This window comes from Patiria miniata, unplaced genomic scaffold (assembly GCF_015706575.1).
Source record: "Patiria miniata isolate m_02_andy unplaced genomic scaffold, ASM1570657v1 HiC_scaffold_5, whole genome shotgun sequence".
Classification (NCBI taxonomy): Eukaryota; Metazoa; Echinodermata; class Asteroidea; order Valvatida; family Asterinidae; genus Patiria; species Patiria miniata.
This window is the reverse complement of record NW_024037072.1, coordinates 30,977,601-30,996,907: the sequence shown is the minus strand read 5'-3', so window position 1 is coordinate 30,996,907 and position 19,307 is coordinate 30,977,601. Positions and strand designations below refer to the sequence as shown.

General features: G+C 40.4%; 1 protein-coding gene across 1 annotated transcript in view; it reads right to left on the bottom strand.

Moving 5' to 3' along the window:
- The window catches only part of LOC119741810 (vam6/Vps39-like protein), a 66,660-nt gene that overhangs the window by 44,623 nt on the left and 2,730 nt on the right, over positions 1 to 19,307 (bottom strand). The window contains exons 3-10 of the mRNA XM_038217709.1: positions 15,009 to 15,119; positions 13,310 to 13,404; positions 10,931 to 11,041; positions 9,502 to 9,594; positions 7,733 to 7,919; positions 6,359 to 6,479; positions 3,924 to 4,041; positions 1,347 to 1,476 (exon numbers count right to left, since the gene is read on the bottom strand). Of these exons, the coding sequence (XP_038073637.1) occupies positions 1,347 to 1,476; positions 3,924 to 4,041; positions 6,359 to 6,479; positions 7,733 to 7,919; positions 9,502 to 9,594; positions 10,931 to 11,041; positions 13,310 to 13,404; positions 15,009 to 15,119 (966 nt within the window). The remainder of the gene's footprint in view (positions 1 to 1,346; positions 1,477 to 3,923; positions 4,042 to 6,358; positions 6,480 to 7,732; positions 7,920 to 9,501; positions 9,595 to 10,930; positions 11,042 to 13,309; positions 13,405 to 15,008; positions 15,120 to 19,307) is intronic.

Sequence of the window (19,307 nt, the reverse complement as noted above, 5' to 3'; positions counted from 1 at the left end):
CCTGAGAAGCACAACACGTGCACCTCAAGAACCGACACAGGAACTAGACCTAAATAATCACAACCTCGGACCCGAGCGAAAAATCACATGATCGGGCTAACGGCAACGCAATATGTGTGTGCGTTAAAAGATATATCGATCAACGAAGTTATGTCCGTAAGTAAATTTCGGATATTTCGGCAAGCAAAACTCATTATGAATAATTAATTAGCACATTCTACCCCCTATTTTCTCAACAGATTCACAGGATTCACGTTGGTGGACTTTTGAGGCCCAAAAACCAGATTTCCAGAAAAAAAACCGGAGAAATCACATCCCTGTCTACTACACCGTTCTGAACACTTCAAACAAGCATTCGAAGAGAACATCCCATTACATGCCTTTTACATGTAACCTGTCAACACAAAATCAGCTTCAAGTCAGAAATTGCCATTTTGCAGTATATTGGGGCAAAGTCAGTTTAAAGGGACAGTCGATTTTTTGTTATCAGGTGAACCTCAATCTATATGTCCTGTTTTATCTTTTCTCATTTTTTTTGTTCTATCAAGCATCTTTAAACCTATTTTCATCCTGTTTGATTAGTTGACTGTTTATTCACTGTAAAACAAAAGTGGATTTTTAAGTGCCATTTGCTCAAAATTAGTTTTACAACTTTCATTTAGTTGGCGGTCTATATTTCCGTTATTGAACTGAGTACACCCAAGATGTTGTCTATCATTGGAAAGATCTTTTTCTGTAGAATTTATACTTGAACAAATCTCATTTCTTTAACCACTTTGCGCTGGGATTATTTTTGCCGAACTTTTTGATTTTCGCAAAAGGAACATTTTCCAGCCAACTTCTGATATACAGCCAAACACCACAAATACTGATTCACAAGAGTCATTTCAACAGTATTTGTACGATATTTCTTGCCGAAACCTCATATGTTTCAATACTCCGAGGTGTGCACTGGAGTGTAAATTGTAGAACAATACGTCGTGCACAACGGCCAATTCAAGATCAACACCGGTTCGCCTCCACAATCTTCATAGACTTTGTGTGTGTGTACAAAAGACACTATAGATTAGCGTGTATAGCATGTTTAGACGGCGAGTCGAAGCAATCTTGACATCTTAACCCGTCAGATGTGCCAGTGTATAAAAACAGCCAGTGCATGTTATCATGTCCTCCCACGTGAACTGGTTAAAAGTCCAACTTTATGTTCATTTTGAGTTGCCGAGCCAACAGGGATGTACAAGCACTAAGGATTTTGGATTTTGCAACCTCAATGTTTGGGAAAGAGTAAAAATAGGGAGAGTTAGAGTAGTAGTTGATATTTCTCATCAACCGTCTGTTTTGTATACCTGTTCCTAGTTTGGCAAACATCTTCATGGATTCTTCAAAGCGTTGTTGCTGGAACAACTCAAAGGCGAACAGGTTCTGGATGTGCTGAATTCTTCTCTGTTTGTCCGCTTCAACTTCGTCTGTCATATTCTGAGAAAGGGAAAAAAAGATGAAGATAAATTGTAGTTCTGTCATTCCTCAAATCAAGTCTGGTGCACAGTAGACTCCGTGACCATTCACGAGAACACACAGTCATTTTTTGCTATGCTTCCGAGGATTGGCTTTGTGTTTTCCTTTGTCCCTGTAATATAACACTCTCCCATAGACTAAGCACACAAACCTGCGTTCGAGGACAATAGGCACCTTCCTTCGAGGATCAATGGCCCCTTTGTGCTCCTTTTGTTGTCTGTCCTCAGGCGTAATGCCATGCAGGAACACAATGTGCACACAGTGGTTCACTCACGAGTGGTTCAAAGTACCCACCATCAATGCTTCTCATTTGAATGTGAAAAAAACCTATAGCATATCACATAAACACCAGGGCCCAATTTCATACTGCTGCTTAACAGCCGACTTTGTGCTTACCGAGCCTCCATCTATTTCATAGGGACCGTTAAGCAGTAAGCACAGCAAAAGCACACTTAACCCCAGAAGTAAACTTTGCTTATCCCCAGAAGAAAACTTTGCTTAAATCAGTGACGTAACAATAGAAATCTCCATGCGCGCGCAACCGTTAGCATGAAATAGTGCTTAAGCAGCAGCATGATTTTCTGCTATAGTAAGCACAACTTTTCTGCTTACTGTTCAGCAGTGTTATGAAATTGGGCCCATGCATACAGGAGGCGAGAGTCTGAACAAACCTATAACATATTCACATAAGGCCAAAACAAAAAAAGTTCTGCTTCTGATTACATGGCATTCGAAAATAGGGTAGGTAGGAAGGAGTTTAAATTTTTTTTTCCAATTTTTTTTTGTACGATTATATGGAGGCGTCTGCGTGTAGTCAAGGGTAAAAGGTAGAAATTGATGATTTTGAGTGTTTTTTTTTCTCATTTTTCCCAATAAAAAGATTAGGGTAGGGGTTGCCAGAATAGGGTAGGTAGGGAAACCGGAAACAGAACTATTTTCTTTTTGGCCTAAGCACCAGGCATACAGGAGACGAGAGTCTAAGTTTAATTACCTCTTTGGGGGGCATACTTGTACACGGAAAATAAAAAGTACTAGACAAGTCTTAAGACTCGAACAAAAGAGGAGTGTGTAACCCCACAACTGCCGTGTCATGTTGTGGGGCAATTGTCAGGTTACACTCCTCTTTTTTTCACCCCAAAGTGACTTTTGCAACCTTAACCCTAACCCACCTCACTCCTCCAAAATCCTCCTGGCGGTTTTGGAGGATTCTAGAGGATTGAGGATGAATGGTGATTGAATCAAATGAGGATTCTGGAGGATTGAGGATGAATGGTGATTGAAGCACATGAGGATTCTGGAGGATTGAGGATGAATGCATTTTGAGGCAGGACTGTCTGATGATTTTGAAGGATTTGGCGTTGGTTATCCTTCATTTAAACACGAGTGCAAAATTTTGGGATGAGGAGGATTTTGGAGGATTGATGATGAATGCATTTTGAGGCAGGACTGTCTGACAATTTTGAAAAATTTAGGCGGAGTTGCAACATTTTGGAGGATTTTGGAGCATTGAGGATGGTTCTTAGCAAAAAGGGCCTAGGGGGTTAGGGTTAAGCTTATTCTTTTAATTATGACCCCACTTCAGGTATTTTTGAACAGTATGTTCTGGTAGTATCTTCTGGAAGAAAATGAGATTTTCTTAGTGTTCAAGTTGATGCCATGCGGATCAATGAGGTTTTGTGCCTTCATGGTACAACAAGTGATTGCCGTCTTTATTTCCGTGTTGCATTTTGTTATCTTCCTTGTCGTTTTAAAGGGAATATACATCATTTGCTTTTGCTGTAATTTTCAGAAATGGATGGAATTGGGGGGTTGGAAATATATAGCAAATATAGTTACACTTACTTTTTTGAGGTTTGGGGTTCGAAAATGCTGGTCGGCCGACCAGCATTGGAAATTGATACAAAAATACGACTTTTCTTGAAAATGACAGTATACCAGGTGCCATGATTTTACAGGATGCTTTAAATACACTGTCATTCACTAACAGACCAGCAAGGTATTTCAAAATGATTTGGTAGTTTTATTTTTTGATGTTTGCAAATGTTGTATTTTCCCTTTAACCCAAACTTTCCCTCAACAAAAAAATCAAAACCCTCTATCCACAGCAAACCTGTTGGTTTTAAACATTGCTCGGGTGAGTCCAATATGAAACCGAACAGTGGATTTTTGTTTCTTCATAGGAACGGGGCCCGTAACTACACAATCGCCCATGGATTGTGCTCTCACATTTTGGGCTTGGGATACTGCATTTACGAACTAGATAATATATCGATTAATCAGCAACAGTAAAACAAACTCACCAAATAATCAGATTATAAGTTCATGAGTTGGAGTTGCAATTATAGGAAAAGGTAAAAAAAACAATCTATCCTGTGATTGTACACAAGCAGTGAATGTAGGATACTCACAGCTAAATGAAGTGCAAGTTCAAACTGGTTGTCGGCTAAAAGTGCCTTGATTTGTGCAGCTATGGGGACGGGAACCAGCCTCCATATGTAATGATTGGATGCCACGTACACATGTCCACTGTAAAATAAGAGAAAAAGAAACTAGTTTGAAATGAGTACATAGGAGTTTGCTCAAGTTGAAACTCATTAATATGCACATTTTTCTAGTGGAAAGAAAATTCAGTATTAAACCCTGAAAAAAGGCGCAGTCACGTAACACTTCCTGTGTTCCAGCGATGAGCAGGGATGAAAAGTTATCTTCAAACTAATTTCATATTTAAACAGTGGTTTCAAACCACCCGTTTTATGGGCTCTCAACCAATAGGAATAGGTAAACTGTCTCAGGTGATGTATCTGGGGCACATACGTCTGTATTAACACTAACCACCCCAACTCCATCAAAATCCATCCCCCCATTTTGGTGGATTTTGGGGGACTTGGTCCAGGAGGCCTGGCGTGACTAAACATTGTTGGAGTATGATGGACTTGGGCCTAATGGCCTGAAGCAGTGCTAGGGGTATCAGATTGATTTTGCCTAGCTTCCTGTACTGCTATTGTGATAAAAGCCATGTGTGGCAAGTCCATGGATACAACCAGTGTGTTAGTGGTGGATTCCATTATGTCATGTACAGTTTTGTATTGGAAGTACACTGATTGAAGGATTTTGATGGACTTGGTCCAGTTCCTAGTAAAAGACGCTAGGGAGTTAGGGTTAAGGTGGTCGAACAAAAACTTGTAAAAATGCGCTAATGGAAAAAATTCTCCACCTACAAATGATGAACCATAGCTTTCACTATCAAAAGCTGCTATCAGGTCAACCTGCGATTTGGTTGCGCTGTGACAGAACTGTCGACATCAAGCCAAAAGTCATGCCCAGGTCACAAAACTGAGAAATTATGTGATTATCGTGGAACAAGCAGCAGCTTGACAGGGAACAATGGCAACCATGGCCATGTCACCCACGACGCGCCGACGATTCACAATATATAAAATGACCTGGATATGCGCATGACGTTGTGACTTTACACAGGTCGACTACGATTGATTCACGTCTACCGGGAACACGTTCCGTCGCGAACCTGAAGCTGAAATTTTTCTACTCTTGCGACTGTTGATATTCTTTTAATTGCCAACTGATGCTGGTTGTCTTAATATCGTTGCATTTACATTCAGGTCACCAACAATGACCGACTGATCGTACGGTCGTAACTCAGGCGCAGCTTGATCCCGAAAAGTCAGTTGCCAGCTGTTCTGTGTCGTCGCAAGGTCAACTTGAGGGAGGCTTCATACCACATGACATTGGTATAAGGTCACAATGGGCAATGGTTACAAAAAGAAAGTTGGCGAAACCATCGATAGGGACTAATGCCAGCACGCTACCAATTTGTACAAGTTGAGAATACAAAATTAAAATTAGAGGGACCATATGATGAATTTTTCTAAGGAACACATTTTCTGCAACTTTCTACTCCTCCTAAATGTATGACAACTACTTGACATCCCTTTTTGGTTAATTTTATTGAAAAGTGCACTTTTTAAAAATATTCCTTTTTTTAAATCCATGTTTCTCCGGACAACCCAGGGTGCTGTTGCTGTGATGTCATTTCATGAAGACACTGTTCAGTTTAGAGGTTTTCTGTTCAAATTGTGAACCCAAACATTTGCTCTTTGAAGATTTTTGTGAGATAAGTTTGCTCATTGGCTTTATGTAGTAACACACATATGAACCGCTAAAGAAATGAACATTTATAATAGCAAAACATCCAAAATATTTGCACATTTTGATGCTGAATTAGCTAGCTGTAACTTTGAAGTTTCTGCCTGAAATGACATCACACTTTTGCTCACGAATATGGACATTTGCTTTAGCATAAAAACCAAAAAGGCACCAAAATGCCCTTGAAAATTGTAAACAATTGTAAAACGATAATTGAAGTTAAGGTGAAATGGGACACAAAGGTGCATTTTAAAAGACTGCGTTAAAAAAATACATTGCATGGACCCTTTAAACTTTCTCCACGCTATCCGCTCCGTTCACAAGTACCCCCTCACCAGCAAAGAAAGTACAGTTGGGGGTGACCGACCGATGCCATCTTGCCTGACTGCAATTTTGCCGCGACGCGCGGCCGTACCACTGCGTGTACATAGTACAAATCCCCTGGTGTACGTGCGTCACACACAAGGAACGGTGCGCATCAACCAGCGAAATGTCCCGCCCAATGGGATATCGTTGCTAGGTAAAAGGACGCCCTCTTTTGTCGACGCACAGAGCCCATATGACACAAACCAAAGAACATAAATAGTGCCCCCCCCCCCCGATAGAGCTCATGTTAGTAGTGATGAAGCGCTATCTATTGTTCATTGCACAAAGTCCTTAATTAGATAACTTGACTCACCTTCCTATTGTAATGAAGCGTGGCTTGGGGAGTTCAATGGTCTGGACCAGCAGGCGGGGGTCCGCGGTTCGAATCTCCACGTACTTGGGCAGCACCGCTATGATGTACGGCTGGTCATGCTCTGTGGGAGATGGATAAAAATTTAAGGTAGGCCTACATCTTGATTTTTGGGTTATCGGGTACGACCCGTTCACTGTTTTCAAATGGTCCATATTAATCTGTCTTTCTTTCTTTTTTTCAGGACAATAATTCTCCATGGATTTTCTCCTCAACGGTTTATGGTATAAACTTGTAACTCTGAACATTATGTTTCCGAGTGGTGCATATTACTCTGACATCATGATGGCATCATCAGGTATCAAAGTACAAGCGATTTTGTTTAAAAAAATGACCAACTTCTGTAACTTGTAACTCTTGAACAAAATTATCAATCGTGCTCATATTTTGCAATGAGATAGGAAATATGGGTCACGCAATAAATATTTTTGATCCTTATTAACGTGAAGTCGCCTGACACTTATTTCTGGGGCTACCGGAAGGTCAAAGATAGGTGATTTAAAATACAGACAGAAGGCTCAAAATCAAAACGACCCTAACTTCTTCCACAAGATTCACAGGATGTCGATAAAACCTTGTATGAACTTGAACCCTGGTCCGGAGATGTGAACAATTTTGTGACATCATCATGACGTCTTCAGGTATCAAATTACCAGCGATTTAAGGGCAAAATTTGAAACATTACTTTGAATCATAAATTTACAAAGGAAAAGAGAAGCGTTCTCATTTTTTGTAATATTGTAGACATTGTCTAATGGCAATATTTTATATTCTAAGATACAAGGCATTTGACCTTTACTTCCTGTGTTACGGGAAGTGCAATGCAAATTGAATATAACTTGAAAACAGAAGCATTTTACTGCAGTTATATACATTTCACAAATGATCAGTGAGGAATGTCAAATGCAAACATTGGCATAAGGGCGCCCTCTAGCAGCATGTTCTAGTATGTTGTACGAGATATACAATAGAAGTCAGGAAGACGGGAGTCAGGTTGGCGTAGCGGTACTTTCCTCGCCTTCCACCGCTGTGACCCGGGTTCGAATCTCGCCTGGGCCAATATGTGGATTGGGTTTTCAGTCCCTGCCTGATTCTGTGGGTTTTCCCCAGAATATTCTTTTGGGGTTTTCCTCCCACCTCTAAAACTGTAATTTTTCTTCTCATTGTCTTCTCTCCATAGGTTTCTTCAGGCTTGCGAGCTACAGTGCCTAGGGCGCTTTTGAGGAATCCTTGGTTTCATTACCAGAAATGATTAATAATTAATAATAATAATAATAAAGTATCACATCAAATCAAAATCAACCAATTCAAACCTACCGAGGACTATGGGGAAATCGGACCATGTGAGGGCATGCTTCATTGCCGGCTGTCCGTCTGAGTCAATCATGATGCTCATCATGTCGCGGCCTAATGCAAGCATGTCTTCAGATAGTCTGGTCACCGTGGGCTCCGACTGCGATGCATTGCCTGTGGTAAAGAGGTCTTTTAATTCCCCACTGTCAACCTAAATGAAGAAACAAAGATTTGGATCCATTTAATTTCACAATTCGCAGCACAGAGCAGCACAATATGGGAAAAGTCAACACCCTTGCAAAAATAGCTGTATTCCTTTTGCACATTGACAAGGCAGTTAACATTTTTAATAGAATTGTTTGCATTAACCCTAACCCCTAAGCCTTTTTGCTAGGATATAGCATATAACCCTAATCCTGCAAATTCCTCCATTATTTCTTGAATTTGGTCCGTGGAGGGGTGACCACTGCCTGAATCCTGCAAAATCCTGCAGCAGTGACTGTCAATATGTTGAGGCTTGGCCAGTGACATCCTGGTTCAGTACGGAGGATTTCAAGCATAATCCAGGCCTATATTTATGCATGGCTGCGCAAAAACAACAAAAGGTCCGGCCCAAGACCTTGACAAAGTGCATCCTACGAAATCAATAACGCACTTTTGCCATGTGACCTCAATCCTCCAAATTGCTCCACTGTGGCAAAGAGGATTTTGAAGGATTCATTGCAGTTAGGGTTATTAATAATATTGAGCCAAGAAATTGACTGAAATGGAGTTTGAACCTACCACCTCTGCAATACCGTACCGGAGTTCTACCAACTAGCTAGGATATGCTAGGATAAAGCCCAATTAATAAGCTTTCTTTGAGTACAATAATCATTCAAATCGCTCTTGTACTTTTCCAGTTATGGAATTTTGAACACAAACCTTTTTAAACCTTTTCAACGGATTACATTTTTAAGGTATGTGGTATTTCGGTAAAAATGAAACCATGTCGTATCCTGAAAATGAAATCAGAATAATCCTGTAAGGGTAGCCAAGTAGAAGGCTGGGCAAGACTATAAACTCTTGACATTATAAATAAAGCATGTTATTTTAACATCGGAAGCAGCAGGTTTTTAAATAAATGTTATGATAAGTGCCAGTTATTATGGTTATGAGAGTGTTCTGGTGTATTTTTTTATATGTGAATAATTTTCGTTTTGCTGAAATATAATTTTCCTTTCTTGTGATCCATGGACAAGTTTTTAAAAAAACAAACGGTGCTTGTGTTCAAAATTCCATAACTGGAAAAGTACATGAGCGATTTGACTGACTCTTTCACTAAAAGAAAGCCTATTAATTGGGCTTTCATATTCTAGCTCTGGAAAGCGCTACATGAAGAACCTCTTTAAAAAATAGGGGCACCATTTGGGTTTTCTTTCTTTTTAATCACCCTGTATAGCTCTATGGTGCAACTTTCGCGAATGTCGTCTGTCGCACATTAAAAAGCAGATAAATGTGAAATCTGTTTTGGTTTCCTTGTAGCCTGGTTTTCATTTTGAAAATTCCCCAAAAATGGCATTCAAACATTTTCTTTTTCATTGCCAGAGAAGTTGCTAAGTAATTTGCAAATTACGGGTACCCAATCCCATAATCTGAAACCGGTTCCTGACACCAGCGGTCAGGTACTCGGTTACCCGACTCCGATGCACACCCCTGGTGGAATTTTTGGAGCAAATGTTGCACAGTCTTGTGAATTCCTGGGAAATGCTATTGACCTGAATGACATGATTGCTCAGTTCTGTCCACTTTACCTTGATAATGAAGTAATCCCTCTTGAAGCCGACACACAAGGAGCTACCGCACCATGCCATGACCTTGGGGACATCAGGAACACCAAGTTCAGCCTACAATGGACCCCAAACAATTCAAGTTCAGTAGAGTTATAAATACTGCATTACACATGTGCCCACTGCGCTGAGTTCTGACTTGCATACAAGGTGGCAAAAAAAACCAGAACGGCGAACTTCTGCTAACCCGAGACTCAATCAACCTATACCAATGCATGGGGAATTCTGTAATACGAAAAATGATACCAAGATTGCCCGATTCGGTTCAGTAGTTTTTGTTCTAGAGCGTATTTTTGTCGGGAGTCACTTTGTCCCGATGACTTACTAAACCGTGCCCGCGAATTTGACTTAACTGGATAGAGTGATTAATTGTTATGTAATAAAGATGTGTGCTTCACAAAATAGGCTCTGCAGCAAGAACTACTGGAACGAATCAAATAAAATAAAAAGATAATAAAAAGATTCTCCATCCATTGGTACAGGTGGTTTGAGTTTAAGGTAGTAAAAGTATGCAGTTCCATTCGTTTTGGGCCAACCCGTATAACTAGGTACAATACAATGCTCTCTTCATTCAAGGCATGAATTTAAGGTTATCTAAAAAATTTGAACATGAAGTTAAAAAAAAGTTACCAAATGACAAGTACTTTTACTAGACCAAAGCAAAAGTAAACCATTGTTGTTTGAACTGAAAAAGGGGAATCTACCGGTTTTTGAAACAGTTGAAGTTAAGCACACGTTTTTTCCTCAATTATTGTCACAATTAACTCAAATGCTTTTTTTGTTCGACTCATGTGCCGTGCTACGTCGGTTCGAACCCTGACAAGGAACATGGTGCTTGTGTTCTTGGGCAAGACACTTTACTACAATTGCCTCTCTTCACCCAGGAGTATAAATGGGTACCTGTGAAGGTAGAGACCAAATTGCACTGATCTCGAGCTGCTGCACAAAAATGGTCTCATTCCTGATGAACAGGGGTAATAATTGTGAAGCGCTTTTTAACCTTCTAGATATAAAGCGCTATATACATGTAAGCACCACATTATTATTATTACTTTATGCTATGGGCACCGTGCGCCAACGAAAGAGGGCGCCCTTTTACCTAGCAACGACGTCCCATGGGTGGGATATTTCGCTGGTTGACGCGCACTGTTCGTTGTGTGTGACGCACGTACACTAGGGGATTTGTACTACGTACACGCAGTGGCCGCGCTTCGCGGCAAATAAATTACAGTCAGGCAAGATGACGTCGGTCTGTCACCCCCAACTGTACCTTCTTTGCCGGTGAGGGGGTACTTGTGAACGGAGCAGATACACACGTGAACCAGTAAGCACACACGGTGTGCCTCTCCCACAGGGGCTCTGGAAAGTAGTCAATCAGTCCACAGCACCTTACCTTGACCTCTTCAAAGGATCTGTTTCTCCAATAGAAGAGCTGCAACTTCCTTTTGACGGCAACACACAGGCGTAGATTATAAGTGGAACTGCCACTCTCTGTTGTGAGTTTCTACAGAAGGGAAGGAACGATTAGATCGCACCAGTATCTTATCAAGGCAGCTTCAACACTTTTTTATTTGAAGTGACCAATTTGCAGAGTTGTAACGAGTCACTGATTTTTGTGACTCGAGTCGAGTCGAGTCATTTTAAAGAAGTGACTCAAGTCGAGTAAATCATTTTAAAGAAGTGACTCGAGTCGAGTCATTAGGTCCAAAGGTCGAGTCGAGTCGAGTCGAGTCAAATATTTAGCTCGAGTCAATTCGAGTCACGAATATTTGAACACTACATACCAAAATTTATAAAAGGAGGCCATAAGTTTAGCCAGCGTACGAATCCAGGAGCGTTATAAGAAATCGCCTAAAGCCAATGATGAAATAGCAAATTAGAAAATGTGTTTCAAAATCTGGTTCATGGATAGTATTTTGTGCGTTCTAGAACCATGAGGTGGGAGTCTGTAACACGTTGTAAATTTATACATGACTAATTCGCAAAGCGAAGTGTGCATAAATTTTGCACTGTAAGTCATTGCAAATACTTTTCGCAAAGTTGTTTCTTTATTTTTGGGACTCGAGTCTTATTAGCCTTCGCCCGAGTCGAGTCGAGTCTTCTGATGAGGGACTCGAGTCGAGTCGAGTCATTTGCTCAAAGTGACTCGAGTCGAGTCTAGTCATTTACCCTTAGGGACTCAAGTCGAGTCGAGTCACAAAAAATTGTGACTCAAGTCGGACTCGAGTCGAGTCATGGACTCGAGTCATTACAACTCTGCAAATTTGCTCAACATCTTAAGTAGGGTGCATAATAACTAACCTGCAGAAGATTCAGCTTAGTGGATACTGACATCTAACCATTTTCACTGATATCTAACCCTATCTAATTTGCACAAAATTGATCAAATCTGCCATGATTTCAAGCCAACAGACAAAAAACATTTGTTTTATTGACCGAGTTTTGTACGCCCCGTTCCTATGAGAGAATGAAAGATCCACTTTTAGGTAATGGGACTCAGCAACTATACTAGCAATATTTAAAACCATGAAGTGTTGTATATTGATTTTGTTCAGGGAAATTTTTGTGTAGAACGACAATGAGGATGACAAAACAAAACACAAAAAAAAAAGCAATTGGCATCGCGAAACCGATGCTGCGTTGGTTCGCATAACATCAAGTTGATAAACTGAAAAGTGCGTAAGAAATTAGCCGAAACAACCCGGGTACTGCTAAAAATTTAAGATATAGGGTCATCAGAATTAAAAGAAGAATACCTATGGTTGCAGGAGTCATTTTAGAGTGATACAAATATCTTAATTTATAAAACGAAAGAAAGACCCACTATACACGATCGCCCGTTACACAATAATGTGACCGGGAATCTTTTCATTTTCGCGTGGATGCTTACGTCGTTCGCTGTGGAGTGACATAATACAGGAAGTGGGAAGTGTTTTTACAGCATTGGTGCGGTAACTTTACAGCGTGGGGCTGTTCCCATTGGACATTTCAGCCTCCCTGATAACTTACCGTGGCTGCAGGGAAATCTTACGTGACCACTTTCGGCCTGGTAGCTTTTTATCATGGTCACGATAATTAAAGTTGACAGGGATGTCAGTTTACCATCTGTCCACACTGGACTTAATTTTGTTATTCTACAGGAAAGCCGCTGTAGGTTAACCCAAATAAGTTCAATGAGAACGGGGCTTAAAGGGAATATACATCATATGCTTTTGCTGTAATTTTCAGGAATTGGGGGGTTGGAAATATATAGCAAATATAGTTACACTGACTTTTTTGAGGTTTTGGGTTCAAAAATGCTATAAAAACCAAGAAAAACAAATCTTTTTCCTGTAGTCTGGTTCCCTGACTCCATTTAAGAAGAAAAAGAGCAGTTTACATACATTGGGGAATTGTAAGGTCAGGGAACCAGTCTAGCTGGCTTGTACCCGTTCATAGGTGTGTAATCGATTGCAAACAAGTGCGATGGTCAATTGGGGCCAGTATTTGAAAAAAGCCATTTTTTTCCAACGCTGATCGGCCGATCAGCATTGGAAATTGATAAAAAAAATACCACTTTTCTTGAAAATGACAGTATACCAGGTGCCATGATTTTACAGGATGCTTTACACTGTCATTCACTAACTGTCCAGCAAGGTATTTCAAAATGATTTGGTAGTTTTATTTTTTGATGTTTGCAAATGTTGTATTTTCCCTTTAAGCAAATCTAACTCTATGAAAGAAAGTTGGAAGAAAAAGAAAAATCCAGAAAGTCTGCATTTATTACACCAACCTGAAGGTCAATGGCAAAGAGAGTGGCTCCTTTGGTTTTGGCTATACTGGTGATCTGTGAAAACTGGTTCAGGTCATGCACATTGATGACGGCATCTGTATTTATAATGACAGAGGCGGGGTGGCCAAAATAAAATCATTACAATGAGGCAAAACATTTGTGCACTATATCTACTCATAGCAAAGCAACATTATTGAAATCGCTGCATTTACTCACGGGTAAGCTTTAGAACGATGAACTCATAATTGCGATCATCACTTGTCCTAGCCGCATTTGAATACTGACATTGCAGGAAAATAATAGCTTGTCCTGTGGTAAAACCATACATCTCTGAGATGTAAATAATTATCTCATGCAAAAGTGAGATTGATTGCAGTACCCGGTGTTACATGCACATTAGATTCGAACCTGCCAACCAACCTGGCAAGCTCGGTGGTCGAATGGTAAGACGTCTGCACTAGTAAGCAGGAGGTCGTGGGTTCGAGTCCAAACCAAGATAAACCCTAAACTTCCTCAATCCTACAAAGTCCTCCGGGCATTTTTGGAGAATTTTGGAGGATTGACGGTGAATGCAACATGCAATTATGGAGGATTGTGGAGGATTGAGGGCACATGGACATTCAGTGTCAGTTGATTTTGGAGGATTGAGGATGAATGGTGTTTGAAGACGAGGAGGATCTTGCAGGGTTAAGGCTGAATGCATGTTGAGAGGCAGGGTTGTTGGAGGAATTTGGAAGGATTGAGGCAGTGGGTATCCTTGATTTGAACCTAAGTGCAACATTTTGGAGGACTTTGGAGGACTGAGGATGGTTCCTAGCAAAAAGGGCCTAGGGGTTAGGGTTAAACTGGTGAAAAGCAACACCTAATTGTGTTAGCCGAATACAAAATAATTCTTCTTCAAACTATTTCCATAAGTTCTCGTGAAAGTTGTCCAAAAAGGGCCAATAATATATATAAAAGATTGACAAATATGATTGCATTTTGTGTTAATGTATTCAAGTCAGTCTCCAACCCAAGACATGCACAGAATCAAACTGACGACAGAGGTGAGATTGGGGAAATTAAAAATGCAGGAACTAATAGTCAGCGGGTTCTCAGAGGGTTTGGGGTCGACCAGGGCCCCAGAGCAATGTAGGGTCTATGGTAATGTTTGTATTATGCCTAAAGGCATCCCTTAACCCTAACCCCCTTGGCCTTTTTAGCTCGGAACCATCCTCAATCCTGCAAAAACTTCCAATTGCCACCATGTCAAAATGGATTAAGCCTCAATCCTCCTTAATCATCCGTTATTTCTTGAATATGTTCAGTGGAGGGGTGACCATTGCCTCAATCCTTCAAATCCTTCAACAATCACTGTTAATGGGTTAAATGAGGCAGTGCCGATAACATTCAGAAGCAGTGTGGATGATATCGAGCATAATGCAGGGCTCAATTATGCATGGCTGAACATAAACAATGCCGGGTACAGCCTACGCACTTGACGCAATGCATCCTCTACAATCAACCAAAACTTGTTTGCCATTCAGCCCCAATCCTCCAGAATCCTCCAAAACTGCCTCGTGGATTTTGGAGAATTGAGGAACCTTTACGGGTAAAGAGACCTTTATGGTAAAATTTCAAAAATTTTAGATTTCAAAAGGATTTTTATAAATAATGAAATCGGGAAAAAATCCTGACAAATTTCACGCTTGTAACTTACCAGACAGGCTGACCAGGATCTGCAGCTCTGGTATGCATGCTAGCTGTAGAATGGGCCTTTTGGAGAACGACTTGAAAGACTTGAGCAAGTCTACCTTGTAATTCTGGATGCCTGTAGTATAAAAAACAGTGATCCGAAATGAGTGATTGGCGTGAGACTCATGTTATAACTCAGAGTAAATGTGCAAAACATTATAACGAGAAATACAACTTTTTTTTGGGGGGGGGGCCTTGCACACTGACAAAATAGAAAAATACTGCAAGTGAAACTTGCGCGATCCCCCTGGCATGCTGGCAGTTTGCCTAACCAAAATGGAAAATTTCTATTGTTTTAGCAAAAGTGACCTTGACCTTTGACCTGTCGGCCCCAAAAGCAATAGGCTTGATAAGCCTACCGAGAGCAACCCACAAACCAAATCTGAAGCTCCTAAGTAAGGTATTTCTCAAGTTATCGCGCTGACAACATTTGTATTGTTTTAGCAAGTGACCTTGACCTTTGACCTGTCGGCTTCAAAAGCAATAGGCTTCTTAAGACTACCACGAACAACCAACAAACCAAATTTCAAGTTCCTAAGTAAAGTATTTCTCAAGTTATCGTGCTGACAAGAGTTAACCTCACCAAAACATAACACACATACAGACAGACATACAAACAGACTGAAGGAATAAGCTATCGCAATATCTCCCTCCGGCTTACAGCCAGAGGGATAACAATAGTCCATTGAAGAGAAACTTCCTCAGTGATACAATGTTATTCTTGTTATATCGATAACCATTCTTTAACTGTCATATTACGGCAAATACGGAAATTCATTTAATTCAAATGTCAAAATCCGATAAATGTTGACTACGTTCCTCAGGAAACTAGATCTTTGCCAGTTACAAAACAAGCGGATATTTCGCCAAACTGGAACTTGGGTAATGTTTGAACAATTTCCAAAATGTCTTTTCCCCGTCAATTGCAAAATGATAGACCTTCAAACTGGCGAAACAAAATCTAGAGAAAAAAGTTTGGTTACAGTTGAATTAATTTGTATTTAATCAAGTTATACAGAACTGTCGATGATCCGGAACTGTCGTAATGACTGCAGGCTTAATCCGGCCCATTGTGCACATCAGATGCATGAAAAGATTTCCAGTATTTACACTAATTCTGAATCAACTGAAGAGAATTTTGTGTGCCCTAGTAGCAGATTTGTGAGGCTTGTGGTTTTTTTTTTATTTAAACAAATATAGAATGACAGAGACCTCTCGAATATGAAACATCAGTCACAATACACGATGAATCAGCTTCCTGTCCCCATGCTGATGTACCGGTATGTGGATGCAATAGCGGTGTCATAATCATAGACGCACAGGAAATACGTTGTGGTGCAATAACTGTTTGATTTGAAGTGATTATAATCTGGTTTCTCTATTATGCCTGCAAAAATACATACCGTATGTTGTCAAAGTCAGATTTCTGTGCATGTAGGAATGTTGAATTTTGTTGAACATTTAACTATGTATATTAATCTAAATCTGATTAAATTACATCCATCATCACTAGCACCACAATTTTCTTTCAATTTCACTTGCATGTATACTAAATTTTCTTTCAGTTTCATGTGATTTTTTTTTCAGGAAACTTCTTAACCAGTTCGCGCCGGAGGCCGTGATAACCTGCACTGGCTGTTTTTATACACAGGCACGGCTGACAGGTTAAAACGTCAGTAAGATTGCCTTGACTCGCCTCAGGGCGACGTCTAAACATGCTAATCCCTTGTGCCTTTTGTATACACACAAAGTCCATGTAGTCTGTGGAGGCGGACCGTGTGCTGATCATTGTGTGAGCCATTGTAAATGGCCAATTTGTTGTACAATGCACACCCCGAAGTATTGAAACATTCACTGTATGAGGTTTCGTCAAGAAATATCGTTGAAATACTGTTGAAATATGACTCTTGGGAATCAGTATTTGTGGCGTTTGGCTGTATATCAGAAGTCGGCTGGAAATTGTCCCTTTTGAAAATTTTGAAATTTTCAGCAAAAATAAACCCAGCATGAAGTTCCAAAGTCTACCACTACACAGGAAGACAATGACACATTTTATTCTGAGATGTCTTATTTGATCGCTCTAATCTAATCCTACATGAAAAAGTCAGCAGTTCAATTTAAAAATACCTGTTTCATAGTGCCACTAAAAAAAAAAAAAAATTATGGAAAAAAAATACAGAGACGAGAACACCCCAGACATGCCATAATATATAAAACAACTCACACATGTAGAGCAATCTAATTTTTGCTATACAATTTTTATTAAAGGTAGGGTAGATGATTTGTCATATGTGCAATTTTTTTATATGAAGCAACAATAGTGCTCAAAATCTAAAGATGGGTGCTTAACAACTAGACTTATGAAGTTTTACCTCAGTGAATGCTGTTTATTCTGAGAAAACAATATTCTGGGATCTCGGTTTCTATTCAAAAGTTGCAGAGTCACGTTTTGAATTGCGCCGGAAATCAGCGTCCGGGACACGCTCTCATTCAGCCAATTGCAGCTATGCGATGTCAAGCACTGAATCGACAAATGATAGCAACCACACGCATGTGTGCATCGCGTCAACACTTGCGTGCGCACCCATTCACGGATTCGCCGAATTACAAACCAACTGCTTTCCATCTTTGGAAATGGCCTTCTTTTATTGTTTTCTTCAAAATGACAATATGCCAAAAGGAATAATTTCACAGGGAGTTTAGTGCCATTACTATCTTTAAACCAAGTACCGGTATGCTTTTCGACAATAATTTCGTCATTTACTTTTGGATAACTGCAAATGATATACTCTACTACAACTCCCTAGCGTCTTTTACTAGGAACTGGACCAAGTCCATCAAAATCCATCAATCACTGTGCGTCCAATACAAAACTGAACATGATAATGAAATCCACCACTGACGCACTGGTTGACATTCATGGACTTGCTACACGTGGCTTTCATCACAATAGCAGTACAGGAAGCTAGGCAAAATCAATCAGATACCCCTAGCACTGCTTCAGGCCATTAGGCCCAAGTCCATCATACTCCATCAATATTTAGTCACGTCAGGCCTCCTGGACCAACTCCCCTAAAATCCACCAAAATGGGGGATGGATTTTGATGGAGTTGGGATGGTTAGGGTTAAGCAGGGATTTTAATCACAGTGCTAATTTAGTGGATGGGGTCTGCGCACAACTACCCCCTCAACGGTTACAAAGGGAGAGTTTAAGGGAGACAAGTGGCAGCGACATTCAAACGTTTTGCTGCCGACGCCTGACGCCCACGCAAAAATGTTATGGGTTTGCACACGTTCAGAAAAAAATCGAATGTGCATAACCCCCGAGAACCGACACACAAAGGGAGAACAACAGATCCTTTCGGTCCTCTGGGTCTTCTGTTCAGAACGGTCCTCTTTAGTAGGTTTGTGTGCTTAGTCTATGGGAGAGTGTTATATTACAGGGACAAAGGGAAACACAAAGCATTGTCCTCGGGAGTATAGTAAAACAAGAGTGTGCGCACGCGGTGTGTTCCTCCAACCGGGGTGCTTGAATGTGGCCACAAAGCATCATCTACTGTTTGTGCACGGAGTCCAAGTACTGTCTCAAAACTTGCAAAAACATAATTATGATTACCCACATTCACACAGAAATATGCCATGAGCAGGGAAAATCAAATTTGGTACCTAAATTGCATTTTTGGTAAAAGTGTACTTCGGGACCCCTTTTCTGTAAGAAAACTAAATTCCAATTTTATGTCATTGGACTTGTCACTGGACTTACCTTTTGAACCTGGCATGCCTGGTGATATTGAAAAGCAACAGGAATGTTACAGAATGAGGGCAGGGTTATGGATTAAAGGCCGGTTCATACTCAGCACGAAATAAAACACAAACGCGAATTTCTGATGTCATGGCATGTTTTCGCGCTGCAAATTTGCAAAAGTTGAACACATTTCAACTCTGGCGAACTTTGCAGCGAATGCTTCGTGACATTCGCATTCGCATAAACTATGAACCCGCCTTTTACAATGTAGAGGGAAATTGGGATAAAACGATGAAAATGACGACAAAACACAACACAAAAATTAATATGGCGAGTGTGCCAGCTATGATGCTTTTGCTGAGAAAAAAAACTGCGTGGTTTTCCCACGACATCAACTTGCAAAAATGGATAGTTAAGTCATTGGGTTTTTTTGAAAATCTGGAAACTAGGGGAGAGGAAGATTGCCTGAGGTCGCAGATTCATTTTGGAGTGATAAAGCTGTTTTTAACCAGTTTGCGC